Source organism: Molossus molossus, unplaced genomic scaffold, assembly GCF_014108415.1.
Source record: "Molossus molossus isolate mMolMol1 unplaced genomic scaffold, mMolMol1.p scaffold_m16_p_1, whole genome shotgun sequence".
Classification (NCBI taxonomy): domain Eukaryota; kingdom Metazoa; phylum Chordata; class Mammalia; order Chiroptera; family Molossidae; genus Molossus; species Molossus molossus.
In genome coordinates, this window is record NW_023425344.1 from 36,098,254 (window position 1) to 36,114,624 (window position 16,371).

General features: G+C 43.7%; 1 protein-coding gene across 1 annotated transcript in view; it reads left to right on the forward strand.

Moving 5' to 3' along the window:
- Positions 1–305: 305 nt before the first annotated feature.
- SPATA18 (spermatogenesis associated 18) overlaps positions 306–16,371 on the forward strand; it is a 44,519-nt gene continuing 28,453 nt past the window's right edge. Inside the window, exons 1-4 of the mRNA XM_036241197.1 lie at positions 306–392; positions 13,284–13,389; positions 13,498–13,613; positions 15,478–15,581. Of these exons, the coding sequence (XP_036097090.1) occupies positions 306–392; positions 13,284–13,389; positions 13,498–13,613; positions 15,478–15,581 (413 nt within the window). The remainder of the gene's footprint in view (positions 393–13,283; positions 13,390–13,497; positions 13,614–15,477; positions 15,582–16,371) is intronic.

A 16,371-nucleotide genomic window follows, 5' to 3' on the forward strand; every position in this document is an offset into this window, starting at 1 on the left:
AAGGTTTGTTTAATAATCGCGGGGGTATTTATGGGCTGGGCTCGCAGCGGCCACGGGGGAGCCAGGAGACCGCGCCGGCAGCGGATGAGGCGCGGCGGCTGTGGCCCAGGGCACCTCCCCTCGGCTTCCCGAACCCTGCCCGGTGGTCCCACCCGAGGGGGAGGATGGAAACATCAGCCGCGCTCTGAGCCCCTAAGGAATATAACACTCTCCCCAATAATCACCCCGCAGTCCTGCGGAGGTCACCAACTCGTCCTCCCCAAGTCTCCATCTCCCAGAACCTGGGCCGAGTGGAAAAGCGAGCGATGGCAGAAAACCTTAGGAAACTGGTCTCCAACGAATCCTTACGAACGATGCACGACAACCTAGAGCGCTGGCTTAGGGACTACAACGTAAGTCGGAGTGGGAGACCCCCGGGGCTCGCTCCCTCTAGTTCCTTACACGACCCTCGGCAGGAGTTTCTTAACCTGCCGTCGGGGGTGGCAGCTTTGCAAAGCCCCTGCGGTTGTGGCTTCCAACCCGGACGCAGCCTCCTGCGGGGATTGCCTGGAAGGAAGGACTGGCAGGTGTCTGCTGGCGCCCTTTTCTTTCCTGACGCCAGGCGGCGCTGGGGATGGGGAACTGCAGTGCAGCCTTAGAGAGAGCAATCCCTCTAGTGATAACCAAGGACGCCGGCAGCTCTAGCAACGGGAAAGACCTGCTATCTGCCACTGGTCCGATGGTCAACCCCCCCCCCCACCCAGGCTCCCTCCCATCCCTTCCGCCAGCAATCCACCCCCTGTCGCCATCTCGAATTATTTTTTACTACACTCCTCCTGCTTCTCCACAAATCTCTCACTATGAGGATACCCAGGGTTTGTATCAGAATAGATTTTTATAAAAATTCACCCAGTATTTATTACCCAGAAGTGAGTGAAATGGCCACCTGTCAGCGTTGCGGGTTTTACTGGTGTGCCAGTCAGCATGGCACGTAGGCCCAGCTTCAATACTGAGGCAGGTTTCAGAAGGCCTGTTGCCAGGGTGTCTCTAAGAGGCCAGTGTTCTGTCATCAAACCCAGAGCATTGTTCAAGTCTCTAATGCCCAGCCCCACACAGACTCCCATTACTTGTTCCCACACAAAAAGCAGAAGTCTAGTGCTGAATTTGCTTTTCATTTGGTCCGTCGTCTTAAGTAGAACAACTCCGCTCTTAATGTCCAGTAGAATGGTGAGGCAGACAGCTGGCGACAGGATATCAGCACCCCTAGGTTCTAGGTCTGGTTCTACACAGAGCTAGCTGAATAACCTGGGGCCATTTCTTTACCTCTCTGGGTCCCAGTACCTCACTTGTTACATGGGAGAGACAGGATTCAATCATACATAAAGTTCCTTGTCAGATCTCAGGGTTTTTTTTTAGTGTACATCAGCTTGTTTCTAGAATTCCACCAAGAAAATTGCAACTGGCTGCTGTCCTGAGTCCCTTGGGCTTTCTCCTCCTTCACCCTTTCATCAGAGCTCCTGGGTGGGTGGGAACTTCAGTGCTACAGCTTTCTCCTTAGCCTTCCTTCCTGGCGTTTAGTGTTTACCCCCTTTGTCCACTTTTTTATTTCTTATTTTTCTTTATTGATTTTACAGGGAGAAGAAATGAGAGGGAAAGAGAGATAGAAACATTGATGAGAGAGAACATTGATTGGTTGCCTTCTGCATGCCCCCCACTGGGGATGGGGCCCACAACCTGGGCATGTGCCCTGACCCAGAATCGAACAGGTGACCTCTTGGTACATGGGTCAACGCTCAACCACTGAGCCACACTGGCCAGACCTGCATTGTCCACTTTTAAAGAACCAGTACTGACTATTTTTTCTCAAGACTGCAGGAAATTAAAATTTACCTCTTTATCAAAAAAGCCTTGGGTCCACCCCCAAAACACACCTTTAAAAGTGCCTACTTGCTACCTAGTCTCAGAAGGTTGAGAATAACAAATCTTAATACATGTATTTATCCTTTTTAAACGACCTCATACAAAAATAATAATAATAATAATATTGCCCTGTGGCCCAAATAAACTCTGAATGTTAAAAAGTATATTAAGTTTGTCAGAAGACATTTAACACAAATGACACTAACATTTGACTGGGTCAAATTAAATGATTGTTTTAGAAACTACCTGTAAGTACTGAGAAATGTCAGTTTACAGACTCTCCCTTATTAACAGTAGTCCATCCCATTCCTCTGTTCTCACTGAAACCATTTTAACCTAGCTTCTCTCCTCCATTGTCCCCTAGTCCCCCCACACAACAGAGCAAGGCCCTTCCAAATTATGTGTCCATTTCCTGAGCACCATCCTTTCTCTTCAACACTCTGGCATCTCTGTCACATTTGACTGTGGACACTCATTCTTCGGAGGCTCTGATAATTTGTTGTTTGTCTCCTTGCCTTACCCACTTCCCTCTCGTGGCTGTTCTTCAAGGGCCAGACTATGTGTTTTTTATTAAAAAAAATTTTTTTATATACCACATTTTTAAAATTAATTATTTCTTTTTATCTTTATTGTTGGAACTATTACAGATGTTTCCCCCTTACCCCCCATTCAAGGGCCAGACTTTAGAACTCTTCTCGACCTCCATTCCTGCTTCATCTCTTAGCTGCATGCTGATGAGTCTCATATCTATATTCAGGTTCTGTTCTCATCTGAGCTCTCATTTCTCTGATGGACCATTGAACATGAACATTTTCAGTTGTGCTGTTGTCATCTCAAAGTCGAATCAGTCAAAACCTGGCCTCAGCCTCTCCCATGCCCCAAACACCGACCTCTTTGCTAACGTAATCACCTTTATCACAACACACCCCACATCATTTTCACCAGCATAACCCGTTGGTGCTAGCTTCTACACTCACACAGGACCTGAGCACTTTTCACCACTTCCACAGCCACCACCCCTGTCCACCTTTGATCATTTTTTCATTTGGATTATTACACAAATAATAACCTAAAGTGATTCTTCTAGATGTCAAGTCAGATCAACTTACTCCTCTGGCAAAACCCTCCAAATTTCCTGTTTCACTCAGAATAAGAGCTGAAGTTTCTACAATGACCATCAAGCTCCCACCCAATTGTGCTTCTTTAAACTCTGTGACTTCATCTATTACTCTCATCCCACCCCAGCAATGCTGGCCTTTTTGTTCTTTCTAGAGCAGAGCTGTCCAATAGAACTTTCTATGATGATGGGCATGTTCTGTATCTGTACTGTCCAGTATGGTGGCTATTGAAACAAGTCATAAAAACAACGATAAACATTGCTGATTCATTTTATTAAAGAGATGCATTACTTAGCCTTTAAAACTTGGATTCTACTGGATGTTCAGGGACAGCTTGTTGTGAACACATGACTTTCAGAATTATTTTCCTCCTTTGTGGTCATTGAGAATGTTGGTGAAAGAGCCTTAGAGAATCCCTTCTTGCTCAACCAAGAACTGGGCCAATTATAAAGAGCTTAATTTATTCAACAAGTGGTTATTGAGTTTCTGTTATGTGTAAAGGTTTGGATGAGACACTACACACTTACACTTTTTGCAGTGTATATATATATATTTTTTAAATCCTCACCCGAGGATATTTTTCTATTTATTTTCAGATGGGGGTGGTGGGAGGAGAGAGAGAAACACCAGTGTGAGAGAGACACATCGATTGGTTGCCTCCCGCATGACCCTGACCAGGGCCGGGAACTGAATTGTAACCAAGGTATTACCCTTGATTGGAATTGAACCCGTGACTCTTTGGTCCTTGAGCTGAACAAACCAGCCAGGGTGCAGTGCACATTTTTAAATTTATTCATTCAACAAATATTTCTTCAGAGCTTATGATGTGCCTGTCTGTGCTAAGTGCTGGGAATAGAAAGGTCAAATGCATCTTAATGATGAACTTCTAATTGGAGAAGAGAAAGGAGGAGAGAGGAGCAGCATGTGCAAAAAGGGAGGTGTGCAAAGGCTGGCATATTTGAAGGCCGGTGAATAACAGTTCAAGGCAGGGAGGGGAAGTGAGATGAGGCTGAGGGTGGAAGACCTTGGGTGGTGTGTTAAGGAGTTTGGACTTGATCCTGAGGGCAGTGGGGAGAAACTAAAAGCACTGTGCAGGGAGGACACATGTTTGGATTCTGGTTTGGAAAGCTGGCTCTAGCTGTTGCATAATGGGGACATTGGAAACTGGGGAGAATGGACAGGGCTGGGAGATAGTTTCGGCAAGAGATGATGTGACTCAGCCTCTTGTAAACTATGCTGGCACATTTAGTAAACAAGGTCAAAGACTCTGAGAATGGTCTTTAAGGTCCATGTAAGAGGATACTGCCCCCAGTGCCTCTCATGTATTATGCAACATCTGTATGGTGTTATTGGTTGACTGTAAAAGGTCAAATAACCACCTCATCACTCCATGGAGAAGTTAAGATGAGAAGAGCAGTTAGCATCCTGACAATGTTAGCAGTACCTGAAAAAGGTCAACTCTGGGCTGAAACTTTCCTCTCTCTGAGATGCTTTATTTCCACTCAAGAGTCCTGTGGACTAGGGAGTTTGTTAATTTTGATCAGATGCTCTGAGATTTATTACTTTTTAAAATGTACTCTATGTAATTATTATAGCAATTGCTAAGAATTTACTATATCCTGGATAACCCCATCCCTAAGATAGGATAGGGTTACATTTCTTAAAGTAAAACCATAGATCCCAGGACATTCTAATCTGGAAATTTTTGAATATTTGCTGTGTGAGTGGGGGTGGTAAGGCAGGCTGGGTAATGCTTCCTCTTGCATTACTCTCCTTTTGTGTTATGTAAATATTCACTAACAAATGAAAACAGCATATTAAATATCAGCCCATAAAAGGGAGCTCTTATAAAAATGTCTTCTCTGTTTGCTTTAGAATAATCTTGTGGTTATTCTAGAGGCTGCCTCTCTGCCAAAATATGCCTGATTCTTAGTACAGAGGTTGTTGTAGTTGCTATGGTGTCTTTAAACAGACTCCCTGCTTCATCCCTCCCCTTAGTCAACATCTTGAGGATTCACTCTAATGAGTAAATTTATAGAGAACATTCTTTTCCCTTTCAGGACCTTTATCTCTTTACTAGGCAGACTACTCTGCAGTAATGAATAAAACCCCAAATCTTAGTGTCTCAACATACAGAAAATTATTTCTCATCGTTGCGAAGTCTAATCCATCACTGGCTCAACTTTGGGGGCCCTCCATCTAGGTATATCATTTAGGACCTGGAAGGTCTGCAGGAAAAGTGAGGGAAAGAACTTACACTGTTTTTACATCATACACATCACTTCCACTCATTGTCCTTGGCCAGAATTAGTTACGTGGCTCCAATCTAATTGTAAGGGAGCCCAAGAAATAGAAAGCACATGAAATATATGAACGATGCTACTGTTTCTGCCACAGTTACTAATGATGAATTCATGGCTGTGAAAGATATTGACAAGTGATTAGGGCAGATTATGTAATATTTTTTAACAAAGGGACTATCAACTTTTTTATTTGTCTTATTTTCATCTTGGACAAACTTGTTAATGTATAGATCATTGTTTAATATTTAAGACTAAATAACAAAAGAAATCCAATGGGAAGATTAACTAGGGCTGAAGACACTAAAATCCAGTGGAGAAGCTCAAATAGAAGCTTTTGTTAAAATTTGGGGTATATATAAACCTACTTTTTCTCATATCTGAAATTCAGTATTTTGGTTTTAAAACTTTGTTGTGGAGGTAGGAGTGGTGTGCAAAGCCAGCCATGATGTGGAATGAAGGGTTGTTTTGGGGCCAGAACTACTAGAAAGCCTGCCTACATATGGGACTGGCGCCTCCTGAGGGGAGCAGCGGTACTTTTTTATAGCCAGCGTACGAAGAGCCCTTGGAAGCTTTCAAAGCACTCTTCCTGCACTACTGCCTTTAAACCTTATAAGAACCTATGAACTACCAGGTTTTATTTCCCACACTGTATAGATGAGGAAACCAAACCTTAGGAAGGTAACTTGCCTGCCCAAGGTCACTCCGCTAGAAGGGGTGGAGCTTGCATTTGAAACTAGGTCCTTGCTGATCTCCCGCCGAGGAAGGGAGGGGTAAAGGAATTCCTTTTACTTGCAGTGCCCACTTTTTGCCACCTCCCACCTACCCCCAGTGCGTGTACCCTGAATGGTGGGAAACAGAGTAGGTAGATATTAAGGCTTTTGTTTTTCATGTGTGAATTTCCATGACCAGCTGCCAGGAGCTGCAAGATACTGCCCCCAGGTTAGTCTCCACACACTGATGATCATCTCTTTTCCTTGTTCATCCACAAATTCTCTAATTGGCATTTTGAAATGCTATTCTTGTACGTAACATAAAATAAAATAAAATTTTTTCCCCTTTATTGATTTTACAGAGAGGAAGTGAGAGGGAGAGACAGACAGAAACATTGATGAGAGAGTACATCAATTGGCCGCCTCCTGCATGCCCCTGACTGGGGATCAGGCCCACAACCTGGGCATGTGTCCTCACCGGGAATTGAACCGGCAACCTCTTTGTGCATGTGTTGACACTCAACCACTGAGTCACACCGGCTGGACTATAACATAAATTTTTAAAAAAGTATTAAAAAATAAAAATATCAGGTAAACCATTTAATGTAATAGCATTCATATTTTAAAGGAATATTGTGATGAATCCTTTTGCACTATTTAATTATATAAATGAAGCATATTTTGTTGTGTGAGACTGGAGTTTCTTAAAGTGGAAATAACTATTTTGAAGTGAAATTGATGGATTTAAATAGCTTTTCAAACCAATGTTTGCAAATTGATTACAAATATTTGGTAACTACAGTGTATTGACTTACTGATGGAAATTTTCTCTCTTCCATGTTGTGGAGGTGACCCAGGGTTAGGAAGAGAATAGCCGGTAGAGAGAACCAGTGGTAGCGCGACGTGGATGATCAGACTCTCTTGGGGGGAAATGTTACTAAGGAGGTCAGAGCTGCTCAGGAAGAAGTGAAAGGGACCGAAGGGTTGCCTGTCATGCTGGTGCACACTTGATGTGCACGATGGCAAAGCACAACAGTGGCTGCAGAGGAGAAAGTCGCTGAATGGAAGGAAGGCTGGATAAGTTGCGTGGAAACATTTTATGGAGGACCTTGGAAACGAGATAACATTTAGGCTCAATGTGTCAGGAGCTTTTGTTTGGGCCAGAGAGTGGAGACTGAAGGGATGGGAACAAAACTCCTGTCCTGTTGTTCTCCTTCCCATTACTATGAAACTTCCTCAAAGAGTAGCCTGTCCTTCTGTCCTTGCTGCCTTTTCTGCTTCAACTGCCATTCGTTCCTCAACCTGGAACAATCTGGAAGTACATCGGGAACCCCCCTCTCCCTTCATTCTGCTATAAGAACTCTCCTCACAGTTACTAGAAGCCACCTGGTGGTCAGTTAAGTCCGATTTCTTTTTTTCCCCAGTCCTTATTTCCTTGATTTCTCTGCAGCAATGGACACATTTTATCACATTTTATGGATTTAGCTGTTTCCAGGATGCTGGTGACTCCCAAGTCTATCTCCAGTGTAGGCCTTTTTGTAGGGTCCCTGACCCTCGTCCACCTGCCTTCCAGACAGCAACATGGAGAAGCTGCACACCCTCCAACCCAACACAAACCCTGAGGGGCCAGTTAGCCCTCTCTAGTCTTTCTGGCTGTCCACTTGTGGCCTCTGGTTGGTCAGTGGCATCACAATCTTTCCTGTAGCCCAAGTCAGAAACCTGGACCCTTCCCTCTCCATCCCATCTCACAGATGGGTCCCTCAAGCCCTGAGGACTCTGCCTCTTAAATATCTGTCAAATACCTCCCACTTTCCACCTCTAGCTGTTATTGTTCTTATTCAAGCTCCCACCCTTTCTTAAATGTGTGAGAAAACTAGATTCTTGGGCATGTCTAGGGCAGATCTCACGTGAACTTAGTTGTAAAAATATCTATAGCCCCAGGGACAAGACTCAAGTACAGTAGCTTCATGCGGTCCAGAGGATTCTGCCCCTAACAGGACTGTATTTTTACAGCCATCATGGTTACCAAAGCAGGCAAACCCATCTCTGTTGCATAGGGGTTGGTGATTTTAAAATAACATGTTTTCTTTATGTTAATAGTGTTGGTGGTTATATTCCTGAATATTCTGCCCTTTCCTAGAGTAAGTTTGAAGGTTACTTCCACACCTATGACATGGCATATGCCTGTTGATTTCCTGCCTCCCTCTCTGCCTGCCTCCAATCCAACTTTGATACAACTGTTTGAGGGGTTGTTTTGTGGCTCCTCATTGCCCAGACCAGTGATTTTTCAACACAGGGCAAAGCCCTAGGGCAGAGTTTTTAAAATGTACCCACGGAAGTCAATGCATTTCGCTTCACAACATAGCACACATACACCCTCAGCATGTACAGCTGAAGCAAAGGTTTCACAAATCTTATCTTCAGTAATTGTGATCTACTCTGTTTTCTCTCAGTTTTTCTTGGGGCAGGGCCTGATTGAGACTTACCAAATTGATCTCATTTCCCACTAATGCTGTGGTTCTCAATGTTGTTTGCACAGAAAAATCATCTAGAAAGTTTTAAAAAATTTTCAGTGCCCAGGCCCCAGTCTGGAGCAATGAGAATTTCTTGGAGGAGGAGCCCACAAAGTTCCCCAGGTGAAGGCTTTCCTGAATCTTCTCAGCTCCTTACTTCCTCCTTTGACCCTCACCACTGAAATCTGGTCCTACCCTTATCATAGCCAGTAGAGCCTGGTTTTGCATTTACTGACATGCTTATCTTAGACTATAAATTCTTTGAGGGCAAGAGACCATCTCCTTCATCAGTGTGTCCCTAGCAGCCAGCACACAGTACCCCCATCCCTAAAGATTTGTTGAGAACATAAATGCACGGGCGAAGCAGAGAATAAACCATCTCCTTCTTGGCCTTCCTGGTTCTTCTTCGTCTTTCTTCATGGCTGTCCTCTCATTTCTTACTGCTTTGGTTTGTTTTTCATGCACTGGCCCCGTTTTTCTTAGCCCGTTTGAATTAGCAACGTTGCCCTCCGCCCTCTCCACACTGTATGCTCTCCCTGGTGACCTCATCTATGCATGTGGCTTCTAACACCACACCTCTAACCCGACCCGCCTTCTTAGATCCAGCCTGATTTTCCAACTGTTTTGGGTTAAGCATCATGGTTGAGAGCTCCGCTCCAGTAATAGAGTCTGCAGGAATGGGTTTATGTTCCAGCTCAAAAACAGCCTCTTCCAATTTTCTTAAGATTTTTTTGTTTCTCATTGGTGAATTCAGGATGATGGATGGATTCCAATTTGTAGGGTTGTTTCGAGGATTCAGTGAACCAGTGCATTTAAGGGTCTAAGCACAGTGCCTGGCTGGCATGGAGTCGGTGCTCACTAATTGTTAGGCCCTATGACTGGACATCTTCATCTGAAGGTCCTGCAGACCCCTAATCTGTCCCCCAGACAGCCTCTTCCCTATACCTCTTACCTGTTTCCAAACCTCCCGACTTCCTCCTCAGGTGATGCTAGCATCATTGGGACCTTGGTAGACCCAGATGTGATATGGGGCTGGAAAGGACCTTTAGGGGACCTTGGCATCTCCACAGCCCTCAGTATCTCTCAGCCAGGCAGGCTCTCTAATCCAAGCTCTATTGGGCCTGCTTCTGCCAGATTGATTTTTGTCAAACACAAAGCAAATCTGACCATGTCAGCCCCACGCTTCTTTACTTGCCCTGTTAAACCTTCCAGTGATGGGATGAAGCCCAGGGGCTGTGTGACAAAGTCCTTGGTTATTTGGTCCCTGGACCCTGTATTCCACCCCCTGTACAGTAATAGACCTTGTTGTTTCTTGCCTTGTTACCTGCTGTTCCTCCTCTTGAAATGCCCTAACCTCTTACCCCCTCACCTGTCACCAGTAAGTTTTGCCCCTTCGACAGCTCACTATCCACCTAGAACCCTTAATCAATTCCAAGGTAATTATTTAACCCATGTATGTGTCCCATTCTCCATCCTGCTCCCCCTGCTGGTGAGCTCGTTGACAGCAGGCAACACTTTTTATTTTTTTAGTGTTCTGTTTTGTCCTGAGTTGCCAGCCCAAGTCCTTACATGTAAGAGGAACTCAGTGATTTAAGAATGAAGGAACTTTGAGAGTCTGTGCTTTGGACTTAGGAGACAGTATAATTAGTTCATATCTTTAGTTTATTTACCTGTGTTAGTACGTGTTTAGTAATGAGACTCCACTGAAATTTGAATATGCTGTGCAATGCTTTGTGTTAGACGTTACAGGGTGTTGGGACATGTCCTGGGAACAGAAACTGTCTGACAGTATATTCTCTTCTGTTATTTAAGTTGTGCATACAGACATTTGGCAGACATTCCTTTGGGAACTACTTTGTACCAGCACTGGGCAAGGCATAGGAGCATATAGTAATAACACCACAATACTACTTCTAATGATTACATATCTCCTCTATTCTGCACCTACATTAGCACATGAGATCCACTGCCTCCTAAATACGAACAAACGGAGGGTCATGTTGGACATTTCTTTTCTAATGGAATGTAGCTAATAAGTGGAGAACCAGATTTGAACCAAGGTTTGCCTTATTCCTAAGCCCATTGCTCCTTTCGATACCGAATGCCACCTCATAGGTGCCAATTGTTGAATGCCTTCTGTCTCTGAGGTGCTGAATATGCATTATTTTGATTTAATTCTCCTAACACTCTGCAAGGCATTGCCTATCCTCCTTTCTGGAGAGGAAGTGGGCTTAGAGAGGTAACCTGTGCAGCGTCACACAGGACTTGTGACAAGTGGCAAGGCTGATACACACTCCTTCAAGTTGTCTGACTTCCATGCCCATTCTGTGTCCACTTAGCGAATGGCATGGTCTAGCCAGGGGGCAAAAGGCTGTAAGGGGAATTGAAGGGCAGTGTTATAAGTGCAGGAGCTAAATAACAAGGGCAAGAAGCTGCTGGTTAAACAAGGAAGGAATGGAGAGAGCTGTGTAAATTGTGTGCTCCAAATGTTCCGATCATGTCAGTATTATGCTAGTCATTCATTTATCCATTTGCCCATCAAATACTGTTGGACCCTTCAATTTGCTATGGATACTAGTGGCAATTGATACAGATATGAGAAAGGTAAAAGCATTTTTTAAAAACACATGGTCTTCGTAGGAGAAAGGGATAGAGGTTGAGACAGAGCAACAAATGGCTACAACAGAAATAAGTGCTCAACAGAACTTGTCACCAGATACTATTTACCAGTCATGGAAAGTAAACTAGCAGCTCCCCCTAGGTTATGATGAGTCCATTCCATCCAAACTTCTTGCCAGGCCTGCAAGGCCCCGCAAGGACCTCTTCTGTCAACCCCTCAGACTGCCTGTGCAGAAGCCATGTGCACCTACTTTTGGTTCTCAAGGTTGTCAAACTCCTTTCTGCCACAGGGCCTTTGCCCCTGCTGTTCCCACTGCCTGACATACTCCTCTAGTCTCTGCATTCAGGACTTAGCTCAGGGTCTCCTCCTCAGAGAGGCCTTCCCTGACTGCCCTCCCCATTCACTCTTTGTTAACATTATTTGGTCTTCTCCCTCTACTCCTAGGACTAATTCCCATCTAAAAGTCTGTATGGGCTAGTGGTTAAGAGCATAACATCTAGAATGAGGTAGCTTGGGTTCTTATCTCAGTTCTGACATTTTATTAGTTAAGTAATCTTGGGTAAGTTATTTTACCTTTATGCATCTCGGTTTTCTCATCTGAAGCTGGGGATGATAATAATGGTAGCCCTATCTCATAGTGTACTATTGTAGGGATTAACTGAGTTTATATGTATAAGCAGGAATAGTGCCTGGCACTTAGGAGGTATGTAACAAATCCAAAATGAATGAATCATCTCATGTTCATTCATCCATCCAACACTTACTGTGTCGGAATATATAGAGACTCCAGAATGCAGGGCTGGAACTACAGCAGTGAATGAGCAGGGCAGGCACAGCCTGTCCACAGGGAGCTTCCTGCCTGTCCGAACCACTTCCTTTGTTGACCCCAAAATGCATTTTACATGTCAATTTTGCCTTGAGGTCCTCTAAACTTATCCTATTTATTCTAGTTTCTATCCTCCTTGTAGATTCCTGTCTCGGGATTCATAGTGCCCAATGCTAGTGCCTTATTATGGCTTGAGATGACACATCCCCCTGGGCATCTTTACGCCATATGATTTGTTTGTTGCTTACAGTTGTGTCACTTCCTTTAGTGTTAAACTCAGAGGTTTAGCTAATGAGGAAACAGTTGCAGGTCATCAAGGAGATGGAAAAAGCTGGGTAATAGCTAATTAGCTGATTAGCTAATAGGTAATAGCTAATAGCTACCTCTTGGCTTCTTCATGTTCTGCTCTCATTGCTTAGAATGTTCCACAACCACTTGAACCACCCCTTGCCCCAAGTCTGCTTAATTTCCTCTCACCTAGATTTCACTTCCTTTTGGAAGGAAGTCTTCTCTGACTTTCCAAGACAACAGGCTCTTGAGTAGACTGTGTGCTCACCTCTATGGTAAGACATTATTCCACTGCAGGATAACTGTCTACTCGCCTGTCTCCCCGACTCGTCTGCAAGTGCCATGGGGCCTGGCCCATCTTTTCTGTCTTATTCCCCATTGTACTCTCAACCCAGCAATACCTTTTTACTGCTAACAAGTAGTGTTCTTTATGTACACACTGAACTTAAGTAGAGGACAATTACCAATAAAGCAGGTAAGTTAGGAAGCATTGATTTGTACTGTTACAAAAGGTTTATTCACTTTATAAAAGGACCTTTTGCAGGATTCCATTGAGTAGGGAATCAGGGTCATTGGTATTAAAATGACCTCCAAACCTCAGTGGCTTAACACCCACAAATACGCTTTCTTGATTATGTAACAGTCATTGTAAATGTTCAATTAGCAGCCTCCCAAAATCTTGTGGCTCCATCACCCCTTAGGCTCTTGGGGTCCCCTGCAATTGGCTGGTAGATGGGAAAGAGAAAAAGAAGAGAATCCTGCAAAACTTTTTCTTCTGGGTCACACCCGAAAGTGGCACACATCACTTCCCATCCCATGGGCCCCAACTCAGTTACATGGCCCCACAAACTGCTAGGGAAGCTGGGGAAGTGCTCTGGCTGGGTGCCCAGGAGGAAAGTGCCCCTGGAAGCACACCAGAGCCAGGCGGCCCTGGGTAAAGTGAGGCCTTGTCTACCTGCAGTGGGAGTAAAGAATTGCACTGATGTCTACTGTTTTGGCTTAGCAGACAAATTCGTGTGATCAAAATCTAAGTCTTTGCCTTGAATTCATCGAACAAGTTGCCAAGCTGCAGGGACAACTCTTTGGAATCCTCACTACAACAGCCCAAGAAGGTGAGAATGGTCTGCTTTCCCATCAGCCCTTTTTTCTTTTCTTTGCATCTCTGACTGAGGTGGTGTGGTTGGATTTCCTTCACTGACCTGATTTGTGGATTCGTTTAGGAGGACATTATGATGGTGTGCAAGTCATCAAATCACGCCTTTTGCCTTGGCTGGAGGCCTCCTTTACTGCTGCTTCCCTGGGAAAACCTGTTGACAGCAAGGTCCCCTCTCTACAGGTAAAGATGCTGAAGGATTTTCCTTGATTTTCAGCACCCTGGTCAGACTCTGGGAATCAAATGTGCTTAAACTATGGTTTTGACCTAGAGAGGGGCTCAACTCTACTTAGGGAATTGGGGCACAGATGTAAAAGGTGAGTTTCTGTTTATAGTATAGGGCATACTGGATTGAGTTTTCTCTTAAGACAGACCTGGATTCAAATCTCAGCTCTGCCTACTGACTACTAGTGGTATGACCAGGCAAATCAATGAGCCTCACCTTTTCACTATGAAAAGTGCCTGGTGATGATCTACATCTGGCACATTGCTTGGTCCACACTAGGCATTAAATACAGTGATACCTCGGTGAAAACGCCTCGGTTTTCGACCAAATCGGTATTCGACCAGGAGATTCGAGAAACTTTTGTCTCGGAATCCGAACAAATATTTGGAACTCGAACTTCCGAGATGAGCCGAGTTGAGCCGAATGGCGTTCATTCAGCCCAGCGCGCCTTGCTTGTGTCATCAGTGTGAGTGCAGAGAGAGAGTCACGCTTTGTGGAGAGAGTCACGCTTTACACTGAATTTAACCCTTAGACATACTGTACACTTTTATTTCTTGTTGAGACTTATGTTTTTCTACATATTATATACAAATTAGGCCAGTAAATAGGCATTTTCTGGGGCTTGGAACGAATTAATCCAGTTTCCATTATTTCCTATTGGGTTTCATTGCTTCGGTTCTCGAACAATTCGGTTCTCGACCGTCCTCCTGGAACGAATTATGTTCGAGAACCAAGGTATCACTGTAGTAACTTTTAAATGACAAATTAGTCACCCAGACAGTTAGGGAACCACAGGGGCTCAGAAAAGAAAGAGAATATTAGATGAGGAAAGCTCAGTATTCTGAAAGAGTGAAATGAAATTAATTGGAAAATTCCAAGATAAGAAGAGAGCTCACTTCTGCTAGATTGATAAGGGGTATCATAATTTGTGGTTGATCTTGGTGGTTTCCATGGAGAGTGTCAGCGTTTTAATGGTTGAAGGTCAGACTGAAAACAGAACATATACCTTGCTTAAGGCATTGGCGTTCTTATATCTGGGTAAGCAAAACATTAGTGACTTTGATTTTAAATGTTTATATGGATCTCCATGCATTCATTTCTCAAATTAAAGCATGTTGAACAGGCTGTTCTAAGCAACAGTGCTTCATGAGGTAGTGGCTGAAGGATTCCTGTTTGGAGACCACTGGACAGAATTCTTGTCCCTCTTCTGTGGTCCTTGGGTAGGGTCTAACTTTTATACCTTAGTATCCACACTTGCTAAATGGGGACAATGCTTTTGCTGGCCTAATAGGGTCATTGTGAGAATTAAATGTGATAAGCATGAAAAACAACTTACACATATAAAGTACTCTATGGATATCAGTTGTCTTTAAGCAATTTTTTTCTCTGGAGATTTTCATATGCTTCTTAGATTTTTTATCCCCCTATGCATATTATTCTGGGTATAGAGATACAGGATGATATTTAAATGTATTTTTTAATTTAAATTGAGGTGTAATTTACCTACAGTGACATCCATAGGTGGATAAATTTTGACAAATGTGTGTATCCATGTAACTCACACTCCTATTAAGATAGAAAACATGTCCACCACTCCAGAGCATTCCCATGCCACTTCCCAAGCATGTCCCCACCCGCAGGGCAACCACTCTCTGCAGTTCATCCCAGATTAATTTAGTCTGCACAAGGACTTGATACAAATGGAACCATACATTATGTGCTCTTTTGTGCTCAACTTCCTTTACTCAGCATACTGCTTGTGCAATCTGCCTATGTTATTTCATGTAGTCAGACTATTTTTTGCTGTGTGTATCTTTCCAGGACACATTTGAAAAGGAGAGACAGAAGGAGTCTAGTATGCGGGACATGCAATTAGATGCGGAGCTGAATTCAACTCGCAATCAACTCAACCAGGTTCAAGACGAGTAAGAGCAATGCAAGTTATCTTCTTCCACAAAGAGTTGTCTGTTCTTCACTTAATGTTTAAGTTCGAAAGGAGAGTTATGTAAAATGTAGACATTTACTAATAAGTAATGTGGTTTTGTGTGTGTGTGTGTGTGTGTGTGTGTGTGTGCGCGAGAGAGAGAGAGAAAGAGAGAGAGAGAGAGAGAGAGAGAGAGAGAGAGAGAGAGAGAGAGTTGGGAGTCAGTGTCTTTGAATTTGGGGCCAGGATTTCCATAATATGTTATGATCCCTAAGACACTGGTCCCCTTGGCTCCGATGGACCCATTAGTAGCCCATATTTATAAACAGAGGAAGATTGTTTCATGAAAATCTATTATTAAGGAGGAAAATAAGAAAAGATGCAGAGGAAAAGGGCTAAGGAGGGTAAATAGAAAAATTAAGAGAAACAGAGCAAAAGCATGAAGCCGGCTGCATTTATTTGTCAGTTGTACTCATTTCGTGGATGAGACTGAGAGATCAGACTCTTTAAATGATGAACAGTTTGAGATTCTGGAGTAACTATTAGATATAAAAATGTATTTTAAAATGTCAAGCCGTGCCAGGCAGCAACGGTTATCGGATGCAGGCTATATACAAAACCAGGGTAGCAAGCTCAAGGGAGCACTGCAAAGAAAATTACGAAATTTGGGTCGTGGTTGAGCAAGATAGACACGTGTATGCAACTGCGTTCAACACACATAACAAAACCCATCAATCAATAAAGCGTTTCTCCTTCCACAGCATTGATCCATTGCTGACATGTATGGGACA